This window comes from Trichechus manatus, unplaced genomic scaffold (genome assembly GCF_000243295.1).
Source record: "Trichechus manatus latirostris isolate Lorelei unplaced genomic scaffold, TriManLat1.0 scaffold00131, whole genome shotgun sequence".
Taxonomy (NCBI): domain Eukaryota; kingdom Metazoa; phylum Chordata; class Mammalia; order Sirenia; family Trichechidae; genus Trichechus; species Trichechus manatus.
In genome coordinates, this window is record NW_004444067.1 from 1,636,038 (window position 1) to 1,656,928 (window position 20,891).

Below are 20,891 nucleotides of genomic sequence, written 5' to 3' on the forward strand. Positions count from 1 at the left end.
AAATAAATGAGAAGCAAATTTTCAAAGGGTGATTCCTATAATTTTAGAAGTTGGGTTCTGGTATTTCAAGTAGTTAAGATTTCTCCCAGCTTTAAAAAAAAAAAAAAGATTTCCCCCAGCGTTTAAGGAGACTCATCAGATTTTGGAAAGGCAGGCATTCTTTTAAATTAGTTCCCGGTTTTTAATAGTTAAAAATGAAATGCCCACCCTGGTATTTCTGAAAGTTAGAGACAAGCTGTGCTTATTTATAGAGCAGCTTCATCTGAGCACCTTTATGTCCATTTTCTGGGTTTTGTATGATGATGTTCTGTTCCTTCCACATTATTTAATTTTTTCCCCATCATCTTTTATCAAAAAGACTCTGGCCAAAAAGATGACTGTCCTGTACAAGCTGGCCCGGGAGCAGCTCTCCAAGCAACATCATTATGATTTTGGGCTCCGAGCCCTGAAGTCGGTGCTGGTTATGGCTGGCGAGCTGAAAAGGGGCTCCTCTGACCTTAGGGAGGTAGGGCCGTTCACTGGCTATTCATTCGGTTCTTGTGTATTTAATAAATTTTAGGATGGAGACTGAGCACCAAAAGATACTCACTGCAAGTTTTAAGTCTTCACTGTAACTTCATTTCGTTGTCCGGACTTAATTTGATCTCTTCCTCATGATATTGTTTTCTTCTAGTTGGACTTACTACCTTCAGGTCAAGTTCAGTGTCCTCACTCCAATACCAAAGTTAATGATGCTCCAATACTCATAATCCTTCAGCAATCTCAGAATGGCGGGGTGGAGGAATGGGGATAAACAAAATTCTCATGTACGCATGACCATGAGGTTTTTTTTTCCCCTCTTTGCAATAAGAATAAGAACATTTATGTTTCTTTTGCAAAGCACAGCTCAGCAAATGCTGCTCTGTGGGCAGGAGGCTCGTGTGTTCCTCTGGAGACCGTGTTTGCAGTGCTTGGCATCATTTCATATTTTGTGGGAGGGTTTCCAGACTAACACCTGGCCCTGTTGGAGGTGTTTGTGAGAATGAGTGTGTTCTGTTTCTCCTAGGACGTGATCCTGCTGGAGGTGTTTGTGAGAATGAGCGTGTTCCGTTTCTCCTAGCACCTGGCCCTGTTGGAGGTGTTTGTGAGAACGAGTGTGTTCCGTTTCTCTTAGGACATGGTCCTGTTGGAGGTGTTTGTGAGAACGAGTGTGTTCCATTTCTCTTAGGACATGGCCCTGTTGGAGGTGTTTGTGAGAATGAGTGTGTTCCGTTTTTCCTAGGACATGGTCCTGTTGGAGGTGTTAGTGAGAATGAGTGTGTTCCGTTTCTCCTAGGACATGATCCTGCTGGAGGTGTTTGTGAGAATGAGTGTGTTCGTTTCTCCTAGGACATGGTCCTGTTGGAGGTGTTTGTGAGAATGAGTGTGTTCCGTTTCTCCTAGGACATGATCCTGTTGGAGGTGTTTGTGAGAACGAGTGTGTTCCATTTCTTTTAGGACGCGGCCCTGTTGGAGGTGTTTGTGAGAACGAGTGTGTTCCATTTCTCCTAGCACCTGGCCCTGTTGGAGGTGTCTGTGAGAAGGAGTATGTTCTGTTTCTTCTAGCACCTGGCCCTGTTGGAGGTGTCTGTGAGAACGAGTGTGTTGTTTCTCTTAGGACATGGCCCTGTTGGAGATGTTTATGAGAATGAGTGTGTTCTGTTTCTCCTAGGACATGGTCCTGTTGGAGGTGTTTGTGAGAATGAGTGTGTTCCGTTTCTCCTAGGACATGATCCTGTTGGAGGTGTTTGTGAGAACGAGTGTGTTCCATTTCTCTTAGGACATGGCCCTGTTGGAGGTGTTTGTGAGAACGAGTGTGTTCCATTTCTCCTAGCACCTGGCCCTGCTGGAGGTGTCTGTGAGAAGGAGTATGTTCTGTTTCTTCTAGCACCTGGCCCTGTTGGAGGTGTCTGTGAGAACGAGTGTGTTCCGTTTCTCCTAGCACCTGGCCCTGTTGGAGATGTCTGTGAGAAGGCGTGTGTTCCGTTTCTTCTAGCACCTGGCCCTGTTGGAGGTGTTTGAGAGAATGAGTGTTTTCCATTTCTCCTAGGACGTGATCCTGTTGGAGGTGTTTGTGAGAATGAGTGTGTTCGTTTCTCCTAGGACATGGTCCTGTAGGAGATGTTTGTGAGAATGAGTGTGTTCTGTTTCTCCTAGGACATGGTCCTGTTGGAAGTGTTTGTGAGAACGACTGTGTTCCACTTCTTCTAGGATGTGGTGCTGATGAGGGCCCTGCGAGACATGAACTTGCCCAAGTTTGTGTTTGAAGATGTCCCTCTTTTCCTTGGTTTGATTTCTGACTTGTTTCCTGGACTCGACTGCCCGCGCGTTCGCTACCCTGATTTCAACGACGCCGTGGAGCAGGTGCTGGAGGAGAATGGCTACATCATCTTACCAGTTCAGGTAAAACATGCTGAAGAAGAGAGCTCACGTTATCTTCTGTGGGCTCAGTGTGATCACATGACGGAAGTATTTTGTTTTGGGGCCCAACTATCTAAATGTTTTCTACCCCCAGCCCCGTTTTTTCGAGACTCACAGTTGCTAATAAAATTTAATTAGATATTGCTGGCGTGGGATTAAAAAAAAGTAATTGTGGTTAAAAAGAAAAAGATACATATATATGTATGACAAAAAAATTGCTATTTTAGCCATTTTTAAGTGTACAGTTCAGTGACATTACTTACGTTTGCCATGTTGTGCAGCCATCACCACTATATATTTCCACAACTTTTTCGTCACCCCAGACAGAATCTCAGTGCCCCTTAAGCAATGATTCTCCATTTTCCCCTCCCTACCCCCTGGTAACCACGGGTAAACGTTTGTCTAACTTTGAAACGTCCTCAATAAGTTAAACATAGAGTTACCGTCTGACCCAGCAATTCCATGCTGGGTTTATACCAAAGGGAACTGAAAAGATATCCACACAAAAACTTGTACACAAGTGTTCATACAGCGCTACTCACAACGGCCAAAACGTGGAAACAACCCAAGTGTCCATCAACAGGTGAATGGACAAACAACATGTGGTACGTATGCACAATGGAAGATTGTCGTGCTTATGTGCCATCGAGTCGAGTCTGACTCATAACAACCCTACAGGACAGAGTAGAACTGCCTCCTAGGGTTTCCAAGGCTGTAATCTTTAGGGAAGCAGACTGCCACATCTTTCTCCCACGGAGCGGCTGGTGGGTTCCAGCTGCAGACCTTTCGGTTGGCAGCCGAGCGCTTAACCCACCGCACCACCAGGGCTCCTTAATAGAATATTACTTAGTCGTAAAAAGAAGTGAAGCTCTGACAGCTGCTACAAAGTGGATGAGGCGTAGAGACATGATCCTGAGTGAAAGAAGCCAGTCACTAAAGGCCGCATACTGTCTGATTCTGTTTATATGTAATGGCCAGAACACAAGGCGCTAGAGACAGGCAGTAGATTAGCGATTGCGCTGGGCTGAGAGAGATAGGGAACCTGGGGCAGCGGGGTGGGGGGGTGGGGAGAGGTTAATAGCTACTGGCCACAGGGTTTCTTTCTGGGGTGATGAAAATGCTCTAAAATTGAGTGTGGTGGTATTTGCACACTTTGTGAATATACTAAAAACCACTGAATTGTACCCGCTAAATGGGCAGGTTGTATGGTATGTGAGTTACATCTCAATAAAGCTGTGTGAAAAAAAGGATGTGTTTTAACCCAGTTGCCCATGTGTGCCCCACAGGTGGATAAAGTGGTTCAGATGTTCGAGACCATGTTGACGCGCCACACGACCATGGTGGTGGGGCCCACGGGAGGGGGCAAGTCGGTGGTCATCAATGCTCTGTGTCAGGCCCAGACCAGGTGAGTAGGGCCCCCACGGCAGGGGCGGCTCCGCGGGCACTGGTTGGTGGAGGCATCCCCTAGGCCTGCTTTGCTCTCTGATTTATTTCCTGGAAGGGTACATGTATGCGAAGCCCCCCTTTAGACTCAGAGCACCTTTGCTTGTTTCATTGCTGATTTAACACTTTGGGGCCCTGGTGATGCAGTGGTTAGGCGTTTGGCTGCTAACCAAAAGATCTGCAGTTTGAAACCACCAGCCACTCCTTGGAAACCCTATGGGGCAGTTCTACTCTGCCCTGTAGGACTGCTAGGAGTTGGAATCAACTCCATGGCAGTGGGTTTGGTTTGTATTTTTTAGAATGCAAGATAGTGACCTGTGCACACATCGAACGGTGAGTACATTATTTGTGAAATGAGAATTTCATAAAATGTCCTGTAAGGGTATTTTGAAAACTAGGTAAGTTGTTCTGCTGGTGCTCAGATGGCCCGTTTACAGGAAAACAGGCCCCATCAGACTGTAGCACTGCTGTGGTACCAGAAAGAGAGCGTTGCCTCCTCCTGGAAGGCACGATCGTAACCTTACTACTATCATCATCTCTGCAGGAGCCATTCTGGTTGCAGGAAAACATGGTCTCACACTCACATATAGAAGACCAGGAAGGTCTGTAGTATATTGATATACTAAAAATGGATTTTCTGATGTCTCACTTCACTCTTAAACAGTAGCTAGATTTAGAAATACTTCAGTGGATGCTCATATTCCAGCAAAAACAGAAGTCAAATATCATAATCTTTGTGACGCTTTATCATTCCTAGATTAAAAAAAAAAAAATCAGACCAGTTGCTGTTGAGTCAACTCCGATTCATGGCAACCCCATGTGTGTCAGGGTAGAACTGTGCTCCAAAGGGTTTTCAATGGCTGATTTTTTGATGGTAGATCTCCAGGCCTTTCTTTTAAGGTGCCTCTGGGAGGACTTTAGCCCGCAGGGTTTCGATTAGTAGCCGAGCGCTTAACCATTTGTGCCACCCAGGGACTCCTCATTTCTTGATAGTTTTCGTAAAGTCTCATGATTATGTGACTGCCATTTGTTCTCCTTATCCTTTTACTGTTTCATTTGAGCCCTCAGTGGACAGCAGCCAACTCTGAGTGGACCGGGCCGTAGTCGTCCTGGGTCTCGTTCTTTACTCTGATTAATTTCCTGTTAGGTAACTTCTAGTACTATCACATACATATGTGTGTATATGTATGCAGTTATTATTTATGTATTCTTTGACTAATTATGAACCTGGTCTATGTGAAGATTAGTTTCCTTGAGATGAATTAATCATGTGGCAGTGTTGCAGGCATTGGGGTAGGAGACGCCCTGTCTCCATGATTTATAAAGTCAACAACACAGAGCAGGTATTGTCATGTAAATACCAGGGAGTGAGCATGGGCAGTTCAGAGACTTGTTACATCATCTAGATGTCTGAGTATTAAGTCCTATGCACCAGTAATGAAATATTTACACAAATATGTAATATACACAAATACATAACATACATTTTTTTAGTTTTAAATATGTAATTTGCATGAATATATTAATGACTTAGTTATGACTACATGAGTATGAAAGATGCATGAAATGAGCTTTTTGTTGGCCTGACAAGGCAGAGCTCTGTTTTCCATTCAGGCCTCAATTGTGTTGTGGTCCCTGTTTTCAGTGAATCGTGGTCCCTTTATGTTTAGTGTAAGCTGTTAACCATGAGCGGAAAGCCCAGTCTTGGGTTTGAATGGACTGCATTTTGAATTTTGGATTGGACTCGAAACATCTAGTGAGGTGCCACTCCAATTCCTCACATAGGTGGCCAGGTGGTTTTCCCAGTGTCTTTAGTCTCCCTGAACCATGACTGATGCTTCTTTCTGGTTTAGGCTTGGACTGCTGACAAAGCTGTACATCCTGAACCCCAAAGCCGTGAGTGTCATAGAACTCTACGGCATCCTGGACCCTACCACCCGGGACTGGACAGATGGAGTGCTGTCAAACATCTTCAGGGAGATCAACAAGCCAACTGATAAGAAGGAGCGAAAGTGAGTATCTGTGAGGAGAAAAGCGCCTACGTTAATGTTGTTGTTAGCTGCTCTTGAGTCAGCCCGCAACTCACGGTGACCCCCCTGCACAGTGGAGTGACATGCCGCTGCCTGGTCCTGCGCCATCCCCACGATTGGTTGCAGATCAAACTGTTGTGATCCATGGGGTTTTTGTTTTTATGACTTATTTTCAGAAGTAGATATCCAGGCCTTTCTCCTAGTCCGTCTTAGTCTGGAAGGTCTGCTGAAACCTGCTCAGCATTGCAGCAACACACAAGCCTCCACTGACAGATAAGTGATGGCTGTGCATGAGGCGCGCTGGCCAGGAATCGAACCTAGGTCTCCTGTGCGGAAGGTGAGAGTTCTACCACTGAACCAGCACATGCTGTATTTGTAATTCTAACTGTGTGATTAATTAATATTAATTAGTTAGAATTACAAACATGGCAAGATTAAGAAAAGTATTGGAGGGGGAGGCTTGGACCCAGACACGCTGAGATTCAAATCCCAGAGGCTCTGCTTATGAAGCGCCAGGTACCTTTCTCAGGGCTTTTATAGGCATTACCTCCATGAGTCCTTCTCCGTAACCCAGAGTGGTTGGTACTGTGATTGTCCTTATCTTACCACGGAGGAAAGCGAGACCTGGAGAGGTTCAGAAACTTGCCCCAAGGCCGGGGACTTGAACTCGGCCATCTGGCTCCAAGCCGTCAGATGCAGCTGCCTTGCTGCCACTCTGTACTGCAAGATGTAAGTCAAGGTCAGGAGCAGCGTGCCGTGGAGAGGGCTGGGGGCCCTTTGGAGCTGCAGCAGCTCACCTGGAAACGCTGCCTGCCCTGCTCACCCCACCATACGCTGCGGGAGAGTCCGCGGCGCCGGGTGTGGACATGCTCTGCCAGGTACAGCCCGGGAAGAAGTCTTTTCCAGCGTGAGTTGTCCCTGCGATGCCTGTCAGGTCAACCCAAGAGCAATCCTGATCCTACGTTCTCGGCAAATCCCCTTGAGAATAAACGGTTCAAATTTTTAAAACATTCTTAAATAACGAGAATCTAAAGTCCCAACTGATAACTTTTTAAAGCTAGACTTTATTTTTTAGAGCAGTTTTAGGTTTACAGAAAATTTTTGCAGAAAGTAGAGTCCCCTTTTCCCCCCTCCATCCACACACAGTTTCTCCTTTTATTAACATCTTGCCTTGATGGGGTACATTTGTTACAATTGATGGGCCAATATCGATAAATTATTATAACTCAAGTTCATAGTTGACATCAGGGCTCACTCTTTGGGTTATACAGGTCTATGGGATCTGGCCAATCCGTGACGTCATGTGTCCACCGTTTCTGTATCATGCGGAGTAGCTTCTCTGCCTTTAATGCCCCGTTCTCCACCTATTGTCCCTCTCCCTGAACCCCTGGCAACCACTCATCTGTTTGCTGTCTCTAAAGTTTTGCCTTTCCCAGAATGTCATATAGTCAGCATCATACAGTATAAAGCTTTTCAGACTGGCTTCTTTCACTTCACAGTATGCATTTAAGGTTCTTCTATGCTTTTATAGGGATTGATAGCTGATTTCTTTTTATCAGTAAATAACACTGTATTGTATGGATGTGCCACAGTTTGCTTTATCCACTTACCTATTGAAAAACATCTTGGTTGCTTCTAGTTTTTGGCAGTTATGAGTGAAGCTGTTATAAACTCAACTGATGGCTTTTAGGACAAACCCTCTTGAGCAGTGGTCCCTTGGCTCTGGATTCACTCCAGGACCTCACATTGCAGTCAGCTGTCCTTCTCTTTGGTGTCCTTTCATCATGAGCAGTTCCTGAGACTTTATTTACCTTCATGGCCTTGACAATTCGGAGGAGTCCAGGCCGCTGTTGCAGAGAATGCCCTCAGTTTGGGTGTGTCCAGTGCACCCCCTGACTAGACACAGCCTCTGCATCTTTGACAGCAGCATCACAGAAGTGACGTCACATCCTCCTCATTGCGTGTCTTTGAGGCACACGATGATGGGTTGCCCTGTGATTGGTGAGACGAACTTTGATCATCTGGTTATGGTGGCGTCTGCCATTTTTCCCCTTTAAAATTGATACTCAAGCTCTGGGGACATACCCTAAACTATGCTGTAAACATCCTGTTTTTCATCAAACCTTTGAGCAATGGTATTAGCGTCTATTGATGAGTGCCTGAATCTACTGTTCCTACGATGGTTATAAAATAGAGATTTTCTATTGGGGCATTGGGTGAAACTTGAATATGGACTGTGTATTAGATAATAGTATTGTATTGATGTTAAATTTTCTAAATTTGATAATTGTACTGTGGTTATATAAGAGAAAATGCGTATTATTTTTAGGAAACACACACCAAGGTATTTAGGAATAAAGGGACCTTAAGACTGCAGTGTACTCTCAAATGATTTTAGAGAGAGAGAGTGAACACAAATGTGGCAAAAAATTAACAATTGGAGAATTTGGGTGAAAGGTATATGGGAGTTCCTTGTACTATTCTATTCTTGTAACTAAGTTTGACATTATTTAAAAATAAGAAGTTGAAGAGAAAAAAATAACTGGAGTAAAATAAGCCAAAATGTTAATACTGCAAAAAATCTAACTATTTTTACCAGCAAATTGGAAGCAATATCAAACCACCATTCCAACACAAAGTATATGGTTATCCTTTGGCTATGGACTTTGCTGTGATGTAACTCACTGAAGTGTAACAGTAGGTTGAGTACCTAAGGCTTTGGAGCCAAAGTAGCCCTGTAAACCAGAGTTGTAAACTCAGGTGCTTCCAGGGGCCCAGCTGGTAATGTAAATGAGTGAAGCGGGCCAGGTTACATGGGTCCGTGAAATGCTTCCCTTTCATCTTGACTTTGCCATAAGAAAAACCAGAGTGGTCGAAATCTGTGATAAATGGCAACTGATGCTAAGCCTCAGGTTTAAGAAGAGAATGGGGTAGGGGGTGGACTGTAACACTCTGGATAGTGTACCCCCTGTCTCCATGGGGCAGCACTACTCGGCTTCTGCAGATTGTTCCCACGAAGGAATGCAGGTCTGTGTTATCATACCTTCCAGTTAGCCAGAGAAGCAGAAAATCCAGATTTTCATTTAAAGTTTTCTGATTCTTAAATGTTGGTGACTAATTAAAACAGTGTTTGTGTACCATGTGGGTCAAAGCTCTGGACAAAATAGGGTGCTCTGTCTCAGATCTTGGCTAGAGAACCTTGGGAAGAGACGTTCAATACGAATGGGCGCCAGTTTACTTGAGTTCATAATTGGCAGTTCTCTAGGCGCCTTGGCTCATCTTGCTTCGGTTGCCCCAGGTACATTTTATTTGATGGTGATGTGGATGCTCTCTGGGTGGAGAACATGAACTCTGTGATGGATGACAACAAGCTGTTGACGTTGGCCAATGGGGAGCGCATTCGGCTTCAAGCACACTGTGCTCTGCTCTTTGAGGCAAGTAGTGATAAAAGATAATTTTGAACATAAGCTTTTTAATTTAAATTTAAATTCTTTGCTTAAGTAGTAATAAATATAGATTATTATAAAAATAAATATTGCAGAAGAGTTTATGATGAGTGAAACCCTTTGCTTTCTACTGATACCCCCAGCCCTTCTTTATTATATCCCAGAGACAACTTTTTACCCTGGAGTTAAATGGTTACTGTGGTATCTGTAAGTAATATGTTTAGCGTGCTGTTTCTTCCTTTACCAAGTTTTCATATTAACTAGATTGACTGCTATGAGGGCAAGCATACATTTCTTGTAGCTTTTCCTCTTACTCAGAACCGTATGTTATTAAATCAGTAAACATGAATGGATATGAAAATATTATCTACTGCAGAGCCAACTAGTATACTGTGATTGTATTTACTTTCTTTTAGAACCATTTGTTTTGCCTGGAGTTTCTAATTGCCTTCCTTTTCCTCTTACACTATTTGCCTTTATCTTACCCCATTTCTTTTTCAAACTTTGTTATAGCAAATGTCTGCTGAGGCTCCCTTTTTTTCCCTGGAGACCACTCCCTGGTTGGGGGGTGGGGGCTGTATCTCCTGCTTACAATATGGACTGCTTGCCCTCTGGGCCGGAATCACAGCTGTTATCCTGGAAGGTCCTTTCACTTTAGTTTAAGATTAATGACATTCTCACCTTGGCCTGCAAAATGTGTTTGTGTAGCCACAGTGTGTGTGTCTTTGTGCATATCGTTATCTGATGGACTGACCAAAATGTGTTTCTCTTTTTCATTCAGAGAGAGCGATAAGTGAGTTAATATTGCTGGTTTGGATGCATGCTTACTAAGTTTTATACTACTTGATCTTAACTATATTTTAAAAATATAAAGGAAAAAAAACTGAACAGAAAAAAAAAAATCCCACAAGACAGTGTTTGTCATTATGTGGTAGAATTTTTTTTTTTTTTAATAATATTTTATTGTTGGTGAAGGTTTGCACAGCAGTTTAGGTTCTAGTTCAACAATTTCTATACAAATTTTCAGTGACATTGGTTACATTCTTTGCAGTGTGTGAACATTCTTATTACTTCCATTCTGGTTGTTCTGTTTTGTACAGTGGGATTTTTGATAATTTATTTTCTTCTTTATACTTTTCTATTTTTGCCAGATATCCTAATGTGAAAAATGTAATAGTAATGTTTATAGTAAGAGAAAACTAAAAAGGCTTGACATCATAAATGTATAATCTTCCTATCATAAACCTAAGTTCTCAATTAGGAGTGTCTCAGGAAAGCTATCTTAATCAGGACATGACTTGGGTTTTATGCAGTTGTAAAAACATTGTACAAGAGAAGGCCCTTAAACAAGCTGTAGATGTGACTGATTTTTTTTTTTTTTTAATTTCTCTAGGTTGGAGATTTACAGTATGCCTCTCCTGCAACTGTATCTCGATGTGGGATGGTCTATGTTGATCCTAAAAACTTGAAATATGAACCATACTGGAAAAAATGGGTCAATCAAATACAAAACAAGGTGAAAATTATTTCTAAAGTGAACTGAAAGTTATAGTAGTTGAGTAGACATAACCCAGAGGGGTGTTTGTAATTGAAGGCCATGACCTTGAGCACTTCAATGCTGTTATTAGTACATTGAATGAAAACGTGGAAGACAGCATATTTCCACATAATTCTTAGCTGGTGGGATAGGTAATGATTTTGACGGCCTAGACCAGGGGTCAGGAAACTTTCTGTAAAATGGCAAATAATAAATATTTTAGGCTTTGTGGGCCATATGGTTTCTTTTGCAACGTCCTAACTTTGCCACTGTATCATAAAAGCAGCCATAGACGGTGTGTAAATGAGCGGGCATGGCTGTGTAGCAGTAAAACTTTTATTATCAAAAACAGATGGCAGGCCAGATTTGGAGCAGCACGTGGTTTTCCAATCCCTGGTCCAGACAAGCCCAACTATTGAGAGACGTGTCTCCAGGAGGTGCCCAGCACCTGCACATTTGTTCAGTGGGCTGAGTACAGTGTGTGAAGGACCCACCTTGTCGTGTTTCAGTTGACCTCAAACCACACGACATGTCACTTGGCTGCTAGAAAGTGTGTATTTTCTCAGTGATAGCCTTCACTGAAAGGTGCAGAGATGGATGTGACAGTCATCTTTGCAGGATGGTGGCCTGACAAGACCCAGGACACTATGCCAATGTTCTCTGTAAGGGCCACTAGGCTGGTAAGGGATTGGAAACCAGGCCATAATTACCTCTGAGAAGAGAAGACCGTGGGAAGCAGGATAGCACTGTCTGGGGCACTGTCATATGGGAAAGGGAGCTGTGCAAGACTCATGCAGTCCCTGCTGTCACCAGTGCTTGATCAGCAGAGGGTCCTTCCAGTGCTTCACACCGTTTGCTGGGTGACTGTGGCCACGTCTCTTGAATGCTAAGATGATCAGCCCCTCTTTTGTCAAACGGGACCTGTTATCCCACCTTCTCCCTGCCAGGGATGAGAGATAGGCTCTCTGGGAATGAGATGAAATGCTTCATAATGAAACGAAAGTGTATTATAAAAGCCAAATCTGTCTACAAAGATAAGACGTTATGATCAGGGTTGTTTACTCACTGCCCCAATTTATCATTCATCAGAAGTGTCTCACTTCTCTTTTGACAAGCAAAGCTTTCCACTAACTTCGTTGAAATACAGGAGCCATTGAAACTGCTTTGGAATCTGCTTACAGGTGGAGCAAGGCGATTTACAGCGTCTCTTTGGGAAGTATGTGCCCTATCTTATCGACGTGATAGTGGAAGGAATAGTGGATGGGAGACAAGGAGAGAAATTGAAGACTATAGTTCCTCAGACAGACCTAAATATGGTAAGAAACAATCACCGTTGTTAGCAAAAAGCAATTCTTTCCCGAAGATAGACCCACGGTGGGCTTTTAATGGGTGCAAAGATACCAGGAAGACACAATACTTCCCGTTGTGACACTGTGCAAAGTAAGATGTTGGATTCTTTCTGTCTGACTGAGTGTGGTGGGTCAAGACCCCGGGTGACACAGATAGTTAAGCGCTTGACTGTTCCAAACCCGCAGAGGCACCTGGAAAGACAGGCCTGGCGATCTGCTTCCCCTGGAAACCCTATGGAGCACAGTTCTACTCTGCACACATGGGGTCGCCATAAGTCAGAATTGACATGACGGCACCTTTTTTTTTAATCTTCCTGTTGCTCTGGCATTTGGGATCCCAGGATTTATTACTGGAAATAACCCCGTGGGGGTGGAATCTATGGGCTGAACCAGGTATTTTTCTGTGAACCAGGTAACCCAGTTAACCAAGATGTTGGATGTATTACTAGAAGGGGAAATAGAAGACCCCGACCTCCTGGAGTGCTTCTTCCTAGAGGCGCTGTACTGCTCTCTGGGAGCCTGTCTGCTCGAGGATGGCAGGCTGAAGTTTGATGAGTGCGTTAAACGCATCGCTTCGCTGTCTGCTGTTGATGCAGACGAGGTCTGGGCCAATCCCGGGGAGCTGCCAGGTAGGAACCGAGTGGAACCAGTTTTCTTGCTCAGAGAGTTTTTCGTTAGACCTTTCTTCTCCGTATTTATGCCTTTATGGGTTTTCTAGCTTGTTTGCATCTGCAGAGAAACGTACCTCGTGGTCACAGAACCTGGTGGAACCCCCAGGAGAAGTTCAAATGCGTGACCTGCTCCGTGGGAACCCACAGGGCCGTTGAATGGCCTTCCTGCTGAGGCTGAACTTTCTCTCAGCTGAGCGCAGCCACTTGCTTCCTTCTCTCTGCTCTGGCGCCTTGGAGTTGTGTATTCTGCCTGCCTCTGAGTCTCTTCTCCTTTGCAATTCCCTGTCTGGTTTTGTATTTTTTTAGTAACAACCTCTCTATAAAGTTCCACGATTTAATTCATCTGCTGTATTCCTGAGTAGGGTATTTGCCCAGGTGTGAATTTGTAGATCATTTAGGAAGTCATCATATTAAGGCTTTAGAATTTTTTTTTCCATGAAAAATGTGCATTGTCAGAGGACTATATACATTGAGGCAATTAAGAAAATATAAATATGTATATGTATTTGTATATGTCTGTATATGTAATGTACACAGAAGCATTAGAATCCTTTGTTCGTCTCTTACTGCCGTTTGAACATGGCTTGGCATGGAAACCCTGGTGGCGTAGTGATTAAGAGCTATGGCTGCTAACCAAAAGGTTGGCAGTTCGAATCCACCAGCTGCTCCTTGGAAACTCTATGGGGCAGTTCTACTCTGCTCTGTAGGGTTGTAGTTGACCTGATGGCAACTGACAGGTAGGTAAATTTCTAAGTTGGGTTCTATGATCATCTATTCAAACTCCACCCTATCATTTCAGTTCTGTCGACTCTGCCTCTCAGTGTCTCTTGAATTGCTCATATCTCCCCTCCCCACTGTACCCTGACATGCCTCCCTGCCTCTACTCTTACCTCCTCAAATCCATTTTCCCATTACAGCCAGATGGAACTTTCATAAATGCCAAACTGATCATGACCCCCTACTTTAACCCTTCAGTGACCCAGTAGCTTTGGGTTAGTGAACAAGCACCTCAGAATGGCTTACCAGGCCCTTCATGACATGGCCCTCCCTGCATCCACCTTCCCCCCCACCCCCACCATGCTCTACCCCTTAACCCCTTTCCCTTCCTCTGGCCCTCCCTGCACCCACCTTCACCCCACCCCCACGCTCCACCCCTTAACCCCTTTCCCTTCTTCTGGCCCTCCCTGCACCCACCTTCACCCACCCCCACTATGCTCCACCCCTTAACCCCTTTCCCTTCCTCTGGCCCTCCCTGCACCCACCTTCACCCACCCCTACCATGCTCCACACCTTAACCCCTTTCCCTTCCTCAGGCCCTCCCTGCACCCACCTTCACCCCACCCCCACCATGCTCCACCCCTTAACCCCTTTCCCTTCCTCTGGCCCTCCCTGCACCCACCTTCACCCACCCCCACCATGCTCCACCCCTTAACCCCTTTCCCTTCCTCGGGCCCTCCCTGCACCCACCTTCACCCCACCCCTACCATGCTCCACCCCTTAACCCCTTTCCCTTCCTCTGGCCCTCCCTGCACCCACCTTCACCCCACCCCCACCATGCTCCACCCCTTAACCCCTTTCCCTTCCTCTGGCCCCCCCTGCACCCGTTGCGGCAAGTCTTTCCTTGAGCTCTGCTCTTTCCCGACAGAGCCTTCTGGCCGCCCCTCTCCTCTTGGAGCAGGTTACCAATCCCTCAGTCCTGGGTTGTGTGGCGTCTCCTCAAGAAGGCTTCTGTGTGAGCTTCCTGTGTCCACCATAACAAAGTCCCACTAACTGGGCAGCTGAACACAACAGACATGTATTCTCTCACACTTCTGGAGGCTCAGAGTCCAAAGTCATGGTGTTGGCAGGGCCGCGCTCCTCTGGAGGCTTCAGGGGAGGGTCCTGCCTTGCCTCTTTCAGCTTCTGGTGGCCCCAGGCGTTCCTTGGCGTGTGGCTGCATCACTCCCGTCTCTGCCTCCGTCGTCACATGGCGTCTTCCCTGTGTGTCACTGTGTGTCCTCTCCTCTTCTTAGAAGGACCCCAGGGATTGGATTCAGGACCCACCCTAATCCAGTATGACCTCATCTTAACTGGCTATATCTACAAAAGACCCTATTTCCAGATAAGGTCACATTCTGAGGTTCTAGGTGGACATGACATTTTAGGGAGACCTTTTTTTTTCTTTTTTCTTTCTTTATTTTTTTATTGTACTTTAGACAAAGGTTTACAGAATAGTTTCTCATTGAACAGTCAGTACACATCTTGTTTTATGACGTTGGTTAACAACCCCACGACATGTCAACACTCTCCCTTCTTGACCTTGGAGGAACCTTTTTTTTTGGTGAAAATATACATAGCCAAAGTTACACCATTTTGAAAGTTTCTACATGTACAGTTCAGTGACATCGATTACATTCTTTCAGTTGTGCTGCTGTTCTCACTATCCTTTTCCAAATTATTCCATCACCATTATCTTCAACTCACTGCCCCCTAGGCTTCCCATCAAACCTTTTGAGTTGCTGTTGTGAGTTTGATCTCACATAGATAATTCTTTTTTTTTGTACCTTAGATGAAGGTTTGCAGAACAAATAGTTTCTCATTAAACAGTACACATACTGCCCTGTGACAATGGTTAACAACCCCACGACATGTCAACACTGTCCCTTTTCAACCTTGAGTTCCCTATCACCAGCTTTCCTGTCCCCTCCTGCCTTCTAGTCCTTGTCCCTGGGCTGCTGTGCCTCATTAGTCTCGTTTTGTTTCATGAAGCTGTCCAATCTAGGGGGACACTTTTAACCCACTATACCTTCCTTGCAGTGTTGGCTCCAAAATTTTTTATTGGGGGCGGGGGTAAAGGTGGCGGCCTGTTTGCGGGAGGGTGCTTGAAGGGGCTTTCCTTCACGCTGGGCTTGCATAGCACCCCTGTGAAGGACTGACACTGCCTGAGCCTCCCACCCGTGGCCTCTTTCCCGCCCCATCTTGGTTACACGCCCATTGCCTCGTACCTCCCCATCCCAGAAGGCAGCAGTCTGCATTGAAATTGCCTGTTTCCTTGCCACTGTCTACCCCCACCTGACCCACCACCAACTGTAAGGGTGAGACCAGGGCTTTCTGTCTCACTTCTGTATTCCCTGCACAGGGAAGTACTCAACAAGTGTCTGTCTAGTGAACAAGTACCGTTAGCTCAGAGGACTCCGTACGTATCTGCCCGGTGAGTGAGTAGCATCAGTTCAGAGTACTCAGTATCTTTCCAGTAAACAAGTAGCATCAGTTCAGAATTCTCAGTAAATATCTGTCCAGTGCATGAGTTCAGAATTCTCAGTGTCTGTCCAGTGGATGAGTAGTACTAGTTCAAAGTACTCCACAAGTATCTGTGCAGTGTACAGGTAGCATCAGTTTGGAGTACTTAGTAATTCTCTGTCCAGCAGTTGAGTAGCGTCAGTTCAAAGGCCTCAGTAAGTCTCTGCCCAGTGAACAAGTGGCAGCAGCTCATTCCGAGCCTGTGCCAGAACTGCTTCTGCATTTCCGTGTCTAAGATAAAATGAAACAGAGTATTGTTACTACAGGTCAGCTTCCCACCTTGTACGACTTTCATTTTGATTCCAAACAGAAGAAATGGATCCCATGGAATAGACTAGTTCCAGAGTACATTCATGTTCATGAGAAGAAGTTTATTGACATCCTCGGTAAGTGGGACCTGGGCCCTGGCCCTTGGGGTAAGAGGGCTCTGGTCCAGTGAGGAGGGAGGGAGGTCAGGTGGCCTCTCCAGTAGTCTGAGTCCTGTGATTTAGGTGAAAGTTTACAAAGCACATTAGTTTCTCATCAAACAGTTCATCTACAAATTGTTTGCTGACATTGGTTGCCAACCCCACGATGTGTCGATACTCTCTCTCCCCTTCTCCATCCCGGATTCCCTGTTTCCATTTGTCCAGTTTTCCTGTCCCTTCCTGCCTGCTCATCTTTGCTTTTGGGCTGGTGTTCCCATTAGTCTTGTATACGTAATTGAACTATGAAGCATGTCCCTCATGTATGTGATTGTTGGCCTTATAGACCTATCTAATCTTTGGCTAAAGGGTGAACCGCAGGAGTGACTTCAGTACTGAGTTAGAAGGGTGTCCGGGGGCCATACTCCTGGGGTTTCTTTAGTCTCTGTTAGACCAGCAAATCTTTTTTTGTGAATTTGAATTTTGTTCTACATTTTTCTCCCACTCTGTCTGGGACCCTCTATTGTGATCCTTGCCAGAGCAGTCGGTGGCGGTAACTGGGCACCATCTAGTTGTTTTGGGCTCAGTCTGGTGGAGATTGTGATAGTTGTGATCCATTAGTCCTTTGGACTGATCTTTCCCTTCTGTCTTTGGTCTTCTTCATTCTCCTTTGCTCCAGCTGGGATGGGACCAATAGATGTATCTTAGATGGCTGCTCCAGGCTTTTAAGACCTAGATAGTAGATAAGTGGTAACTTGGGTGAAGGGTAAGACAGTACACAGTACTGGGGAAGTCAGCACAACTTGACCAGGGCAAAGTCATAGAAATTTCGCAGACACATCCAAACACCCAAGGTGGCCCTTCTGATGCCTTTTCTGTGCTTCTGGTTCTTTCTGAGCATCCTCAGGTGTCTGTGACTCTCGGCGCTTTCCGGGGGCAGGCGGTGCTGACAGGTGGGATGGGTGGTGGTTCCTTTCCCTCACGTTCCCATAGAGCCTCTTCAGCCCACAGAGCTGGCTGGACGTGGGAAGGAGCAAAGAGGAATGAGGTTGTGATTCATAAAAGGCGCCCCCTTGAAACATCCCGTCCTGTGGACGATTTTGCACAGTTGGCCGTATTCTAAGTTCACTCCTCTAGCTATTTAGATACATTCTGGGCTGAATAATTTCCCCAAATTTTGGCCCATTGTTCGTATGAAATGTGACATACTTATTTTCTCAGGAACCAATAGGATTAAAAATCACTGATGTAGGAATGAGCTGAATCTGACGTGGTTATTCACTCTCTCTAGAGGAATTTGTTGGTCAGGAAGCCAAATTCCGTGGGTGTATGGGTGACATAGTCAGTGGAGAAGTCTTTAATATCCTGAATAGAAATCAGAATTGTAAATTAAGAACAACTTGAGAGTTGTCCTAGTTATCTAGTGCTGCTATAACAGAAATACCACAAGTATTTAACAAACAAATTTATTTTCTCACAGTTTAGGAGGCTAGAACTCTGAACGCAGGGCACTGACTGTAGGGGAAGGCTTTTTTTCTCCGTCAGCTCTGGAGGAAGGTCAAGGTCCTTGTCTATTTTGAGCTTTTGCTCCTGGGTGATCTTCATGTGGCTTGGCATCTCTCTTCCCCCATCTCTTCTACTTTTACTTGCTTGTTTAGTCTCTTTCATATCTCAGAAGAGATTGACTTAAGACACACCCTACACTAATCCTGTCTCATTAATGTAACAAAGACAACTCATTCCCAAATGGGTTGATAACCACAGGCATAGAGGTTAGGATTTATAACATGTATTTTGGAGGGATGCAATTCAAAACCAGTGTTCTAAGCCTGGATTGTGGTGATAATGACTCAACTGTAGAAATGTACCAAACTCATCAAAGGATACACTGTAACTGGGTGAATTTTATGGTTGTAAGTTATACCTCAATAAAGCTATGAAAAATACTGGTTCAGATAATGAAGTTCTCCTAAGAATATTTTACGTGTATATGTGTTTTCAAGGCCACATCTTGACTTTTTGTTGATGTGCTTTATGGATTTTGTGAAACTCCGAGTTTCTAAACGCTCATGCTACTTGGAGTTCCTGAGATGCTACCATTCTTAATATGTTGTTTTAGTTCATACAGTGGATACAACCCGCACAACCTGGATATTGGAGCAAGTGGTTAAAATTAAGCAACCTGTTCTTTTCGTTGGTGAATCAGGTACCTCTAAGACAGCCACTACCCAGAACTTCCTAAAAAATCTGAATGAAGAGACAAATGTAAGTCATTATTTGTATTAGTTAGCTATTGCTGTGTAACAAATTACCCCAAAACTTACTGACTTAACACAAAAAATACTTATTGCCTGTGGTTTCTGTGGGTCCAGGATTTGGGAATGGCTCAGCTGGGTGGCTCTAGCTTGGGGTCTCTCATGAGGCTACAGTCATTTGAACACTTGACTTGACAGTAACTCATGTTTGAATATTCCTTTTTCATACTGAATATGGCTTTGTGCATTTCATCTCATCTAATACATTCACTCTATGAAGTAGGCTGGGCAAATGTTATTAAAATCATCTTACAGATGATGAAAATGAGGCTCTGAAAGGGTAAATGACTTTTCTAGATATTTGCTTATTCTAAACATTTCATAAAAGTGGCATCATTCAGTATTTTTCCAAGTACTTCATTGTTTTTTAAAACTGCAAAAGCAAGAATGTCTCCTTTTGGCAGGGTGTATGCCCTGCCTCTCTCTACCTCCACCCAACCCACCATCCATCCATTCATCTATTTATCCATCTATCCATACATCCATCCACCCATCTATATGTTTATTCATCCATCCACCCATCCATTTATTTGTTCATCTGTCCATCCGACCGTCTATCCATCTGTCCATCCATCTATCCATACATCCTTCATTTTAACAGGGTGAGGTCCCATAGCTAGAACTGGCAGAGCCAAGACCCCTCCCCACTGCCCACTTTCTGCTGACCAATGCTGCTTCCAAGGCCCACATGCGGCAACTCATCATTGGTTCATACACCCTGCCAAGAGGAAGAAGTTCATGCTTTAGCAGTTAAAAAATAATGAAGTACTTGGAGAAATTCTGAGTGATTCCACTTTTATGAAATATCTAGAATAAGCAAATCCATTAAGACAAGAAGATCAATGGTTACCCGGGGCTGGGAAGAGAGGGAAATGGGGAGTTAAGCAAAATTAAGCCAGCTCTATCTCTACACAAAGCACAGCAGCTAATCCACAGACACAGTCAAAGACAGCCTGTTAAAATCCACAATTACAGTGCTCTTAGTTGCAGACTTAAGTCAAATCACTCAAGTGATACAACAACCGATGGTGCATTGTTGGGAACTACGTATCATAGTTGACAACATCAGCGGTCAGGAAAAAAAAACCCAGCAACAGCTACTCTGGAAGGTGGATAATTTGTGCCATATACTTTTGACCCTAAAACAGTGTTGCTTTCAGCCCCTATTTTTGAGGACAATTTAAGGGCTTCATATTTTCTCCCACCTTCTGCATTCATCATGGAAAACCAGGACTTGTCAGTTTCCAGGAAGGCTTTTCCCCCTGTTGCAGGACTTTCAGATCTAAAACCAGAAGAGTCCCAGGCAAACTGGGGTGGTTAGTCACCCTACTCCTCCCCACAATGCTTTTTGAAAATTTTTCCTTCAGCCTATGTTATGGATTGAATTGGATCCCCCAGAAATATGTGTCAACTTGGCTAGGCCAAGATTCCCAGTATTGTGTGGTTGTCCTCCATTTTGTCATGTGAGTTAATTATCCTATGTGTTGTATGTACTAACCTCTATGATGTTAATGAGGTAGGATTAGAGACAGTTAATGTTAATCAGGCAGGACTCAGTCTACAAGATTAGGTATCTTGAACACAGTACAGGGGAAGTCTGCACAACTGAACTAAACCAAAAGCTAAGAAGTTTCCTGAATACAACCAAACACTTCGAGGGATAGAGTAGCAGGGGTGGGGGTCTGGGGACGATGGATTCAGGGGACATCTAGGTCAGTTAGCATAATAAAGTTTATAAAGAAAATGTTCTGTATCTCATTTTGGTGAGTGGTGTCTGGGGTCTTAAAAGCTAGCTAGCAGCCATCTAAAATGCATCAAATGGTCCCAACCCACCTGGAGCAAAGAAAGAAGAGCACCAAAGACACAAGGAAAATATTAGCCCAAGAGACAAAAAGGGCCACATAAACCAGAGACTCTATCAGCCTGAGACCAGAAGAACTAGGTGGTGCCCAGCTACCACCAATGACCACCCTGACAG

At 44.5% G+C, this 20,891-nt stretch overlaps 1 protein-coding gene across 1 annotated transcript in view; it reads left to right on the forward strand.

The window, feature by feature from the left end:
* DNAH10 (dynein axonemal heavy chain 10) overlaps window positions 1-20,891 on the forward strand; it is a 136,665-nt gene that overhangs the window by 73,379 nt on the left and 42,395 nt on the right. Inside the window, exons 35-44 of the mRNA XM_004384997.1 lie at window positions 359-505; window positions 2,230-2,421; window positions 3,726-3,844; window positions 5,736-5,894; window positions 9,211-9,346; window positions 10,752-10,874; window positions 12,077-12,211; window positions 12,657-12,873; window positions 16,461-16,580; window positions 18,718-18,863. Of these exons, the coding sequence (XP_004385054.1) occupies window positions 359-505; window positions 2,230-2,421; window positions 3,726-3,844; window positions 5,736-5,894; window positions 9,211-9,346; window positions 10,752-10,874; window positions 12,077-12,211; window positions 12,657-12,873; window positions 16,461-16,580; window positions 18,718-18,863 (1,494 nt within the window). The remainder of the gene's footprint in view (window positions 1-358; window positions 506-2,229; window positions 2,422-3,725; window positions 3,845-5,735; window positions 5,895-9,210; window positions 9,347-10,751; window positions 10,875-12,076; window positions 12,212-12,656; window positions 12,874-16,460; window positions 16,581-18,717; window positions 18,864-20,891) is intronic.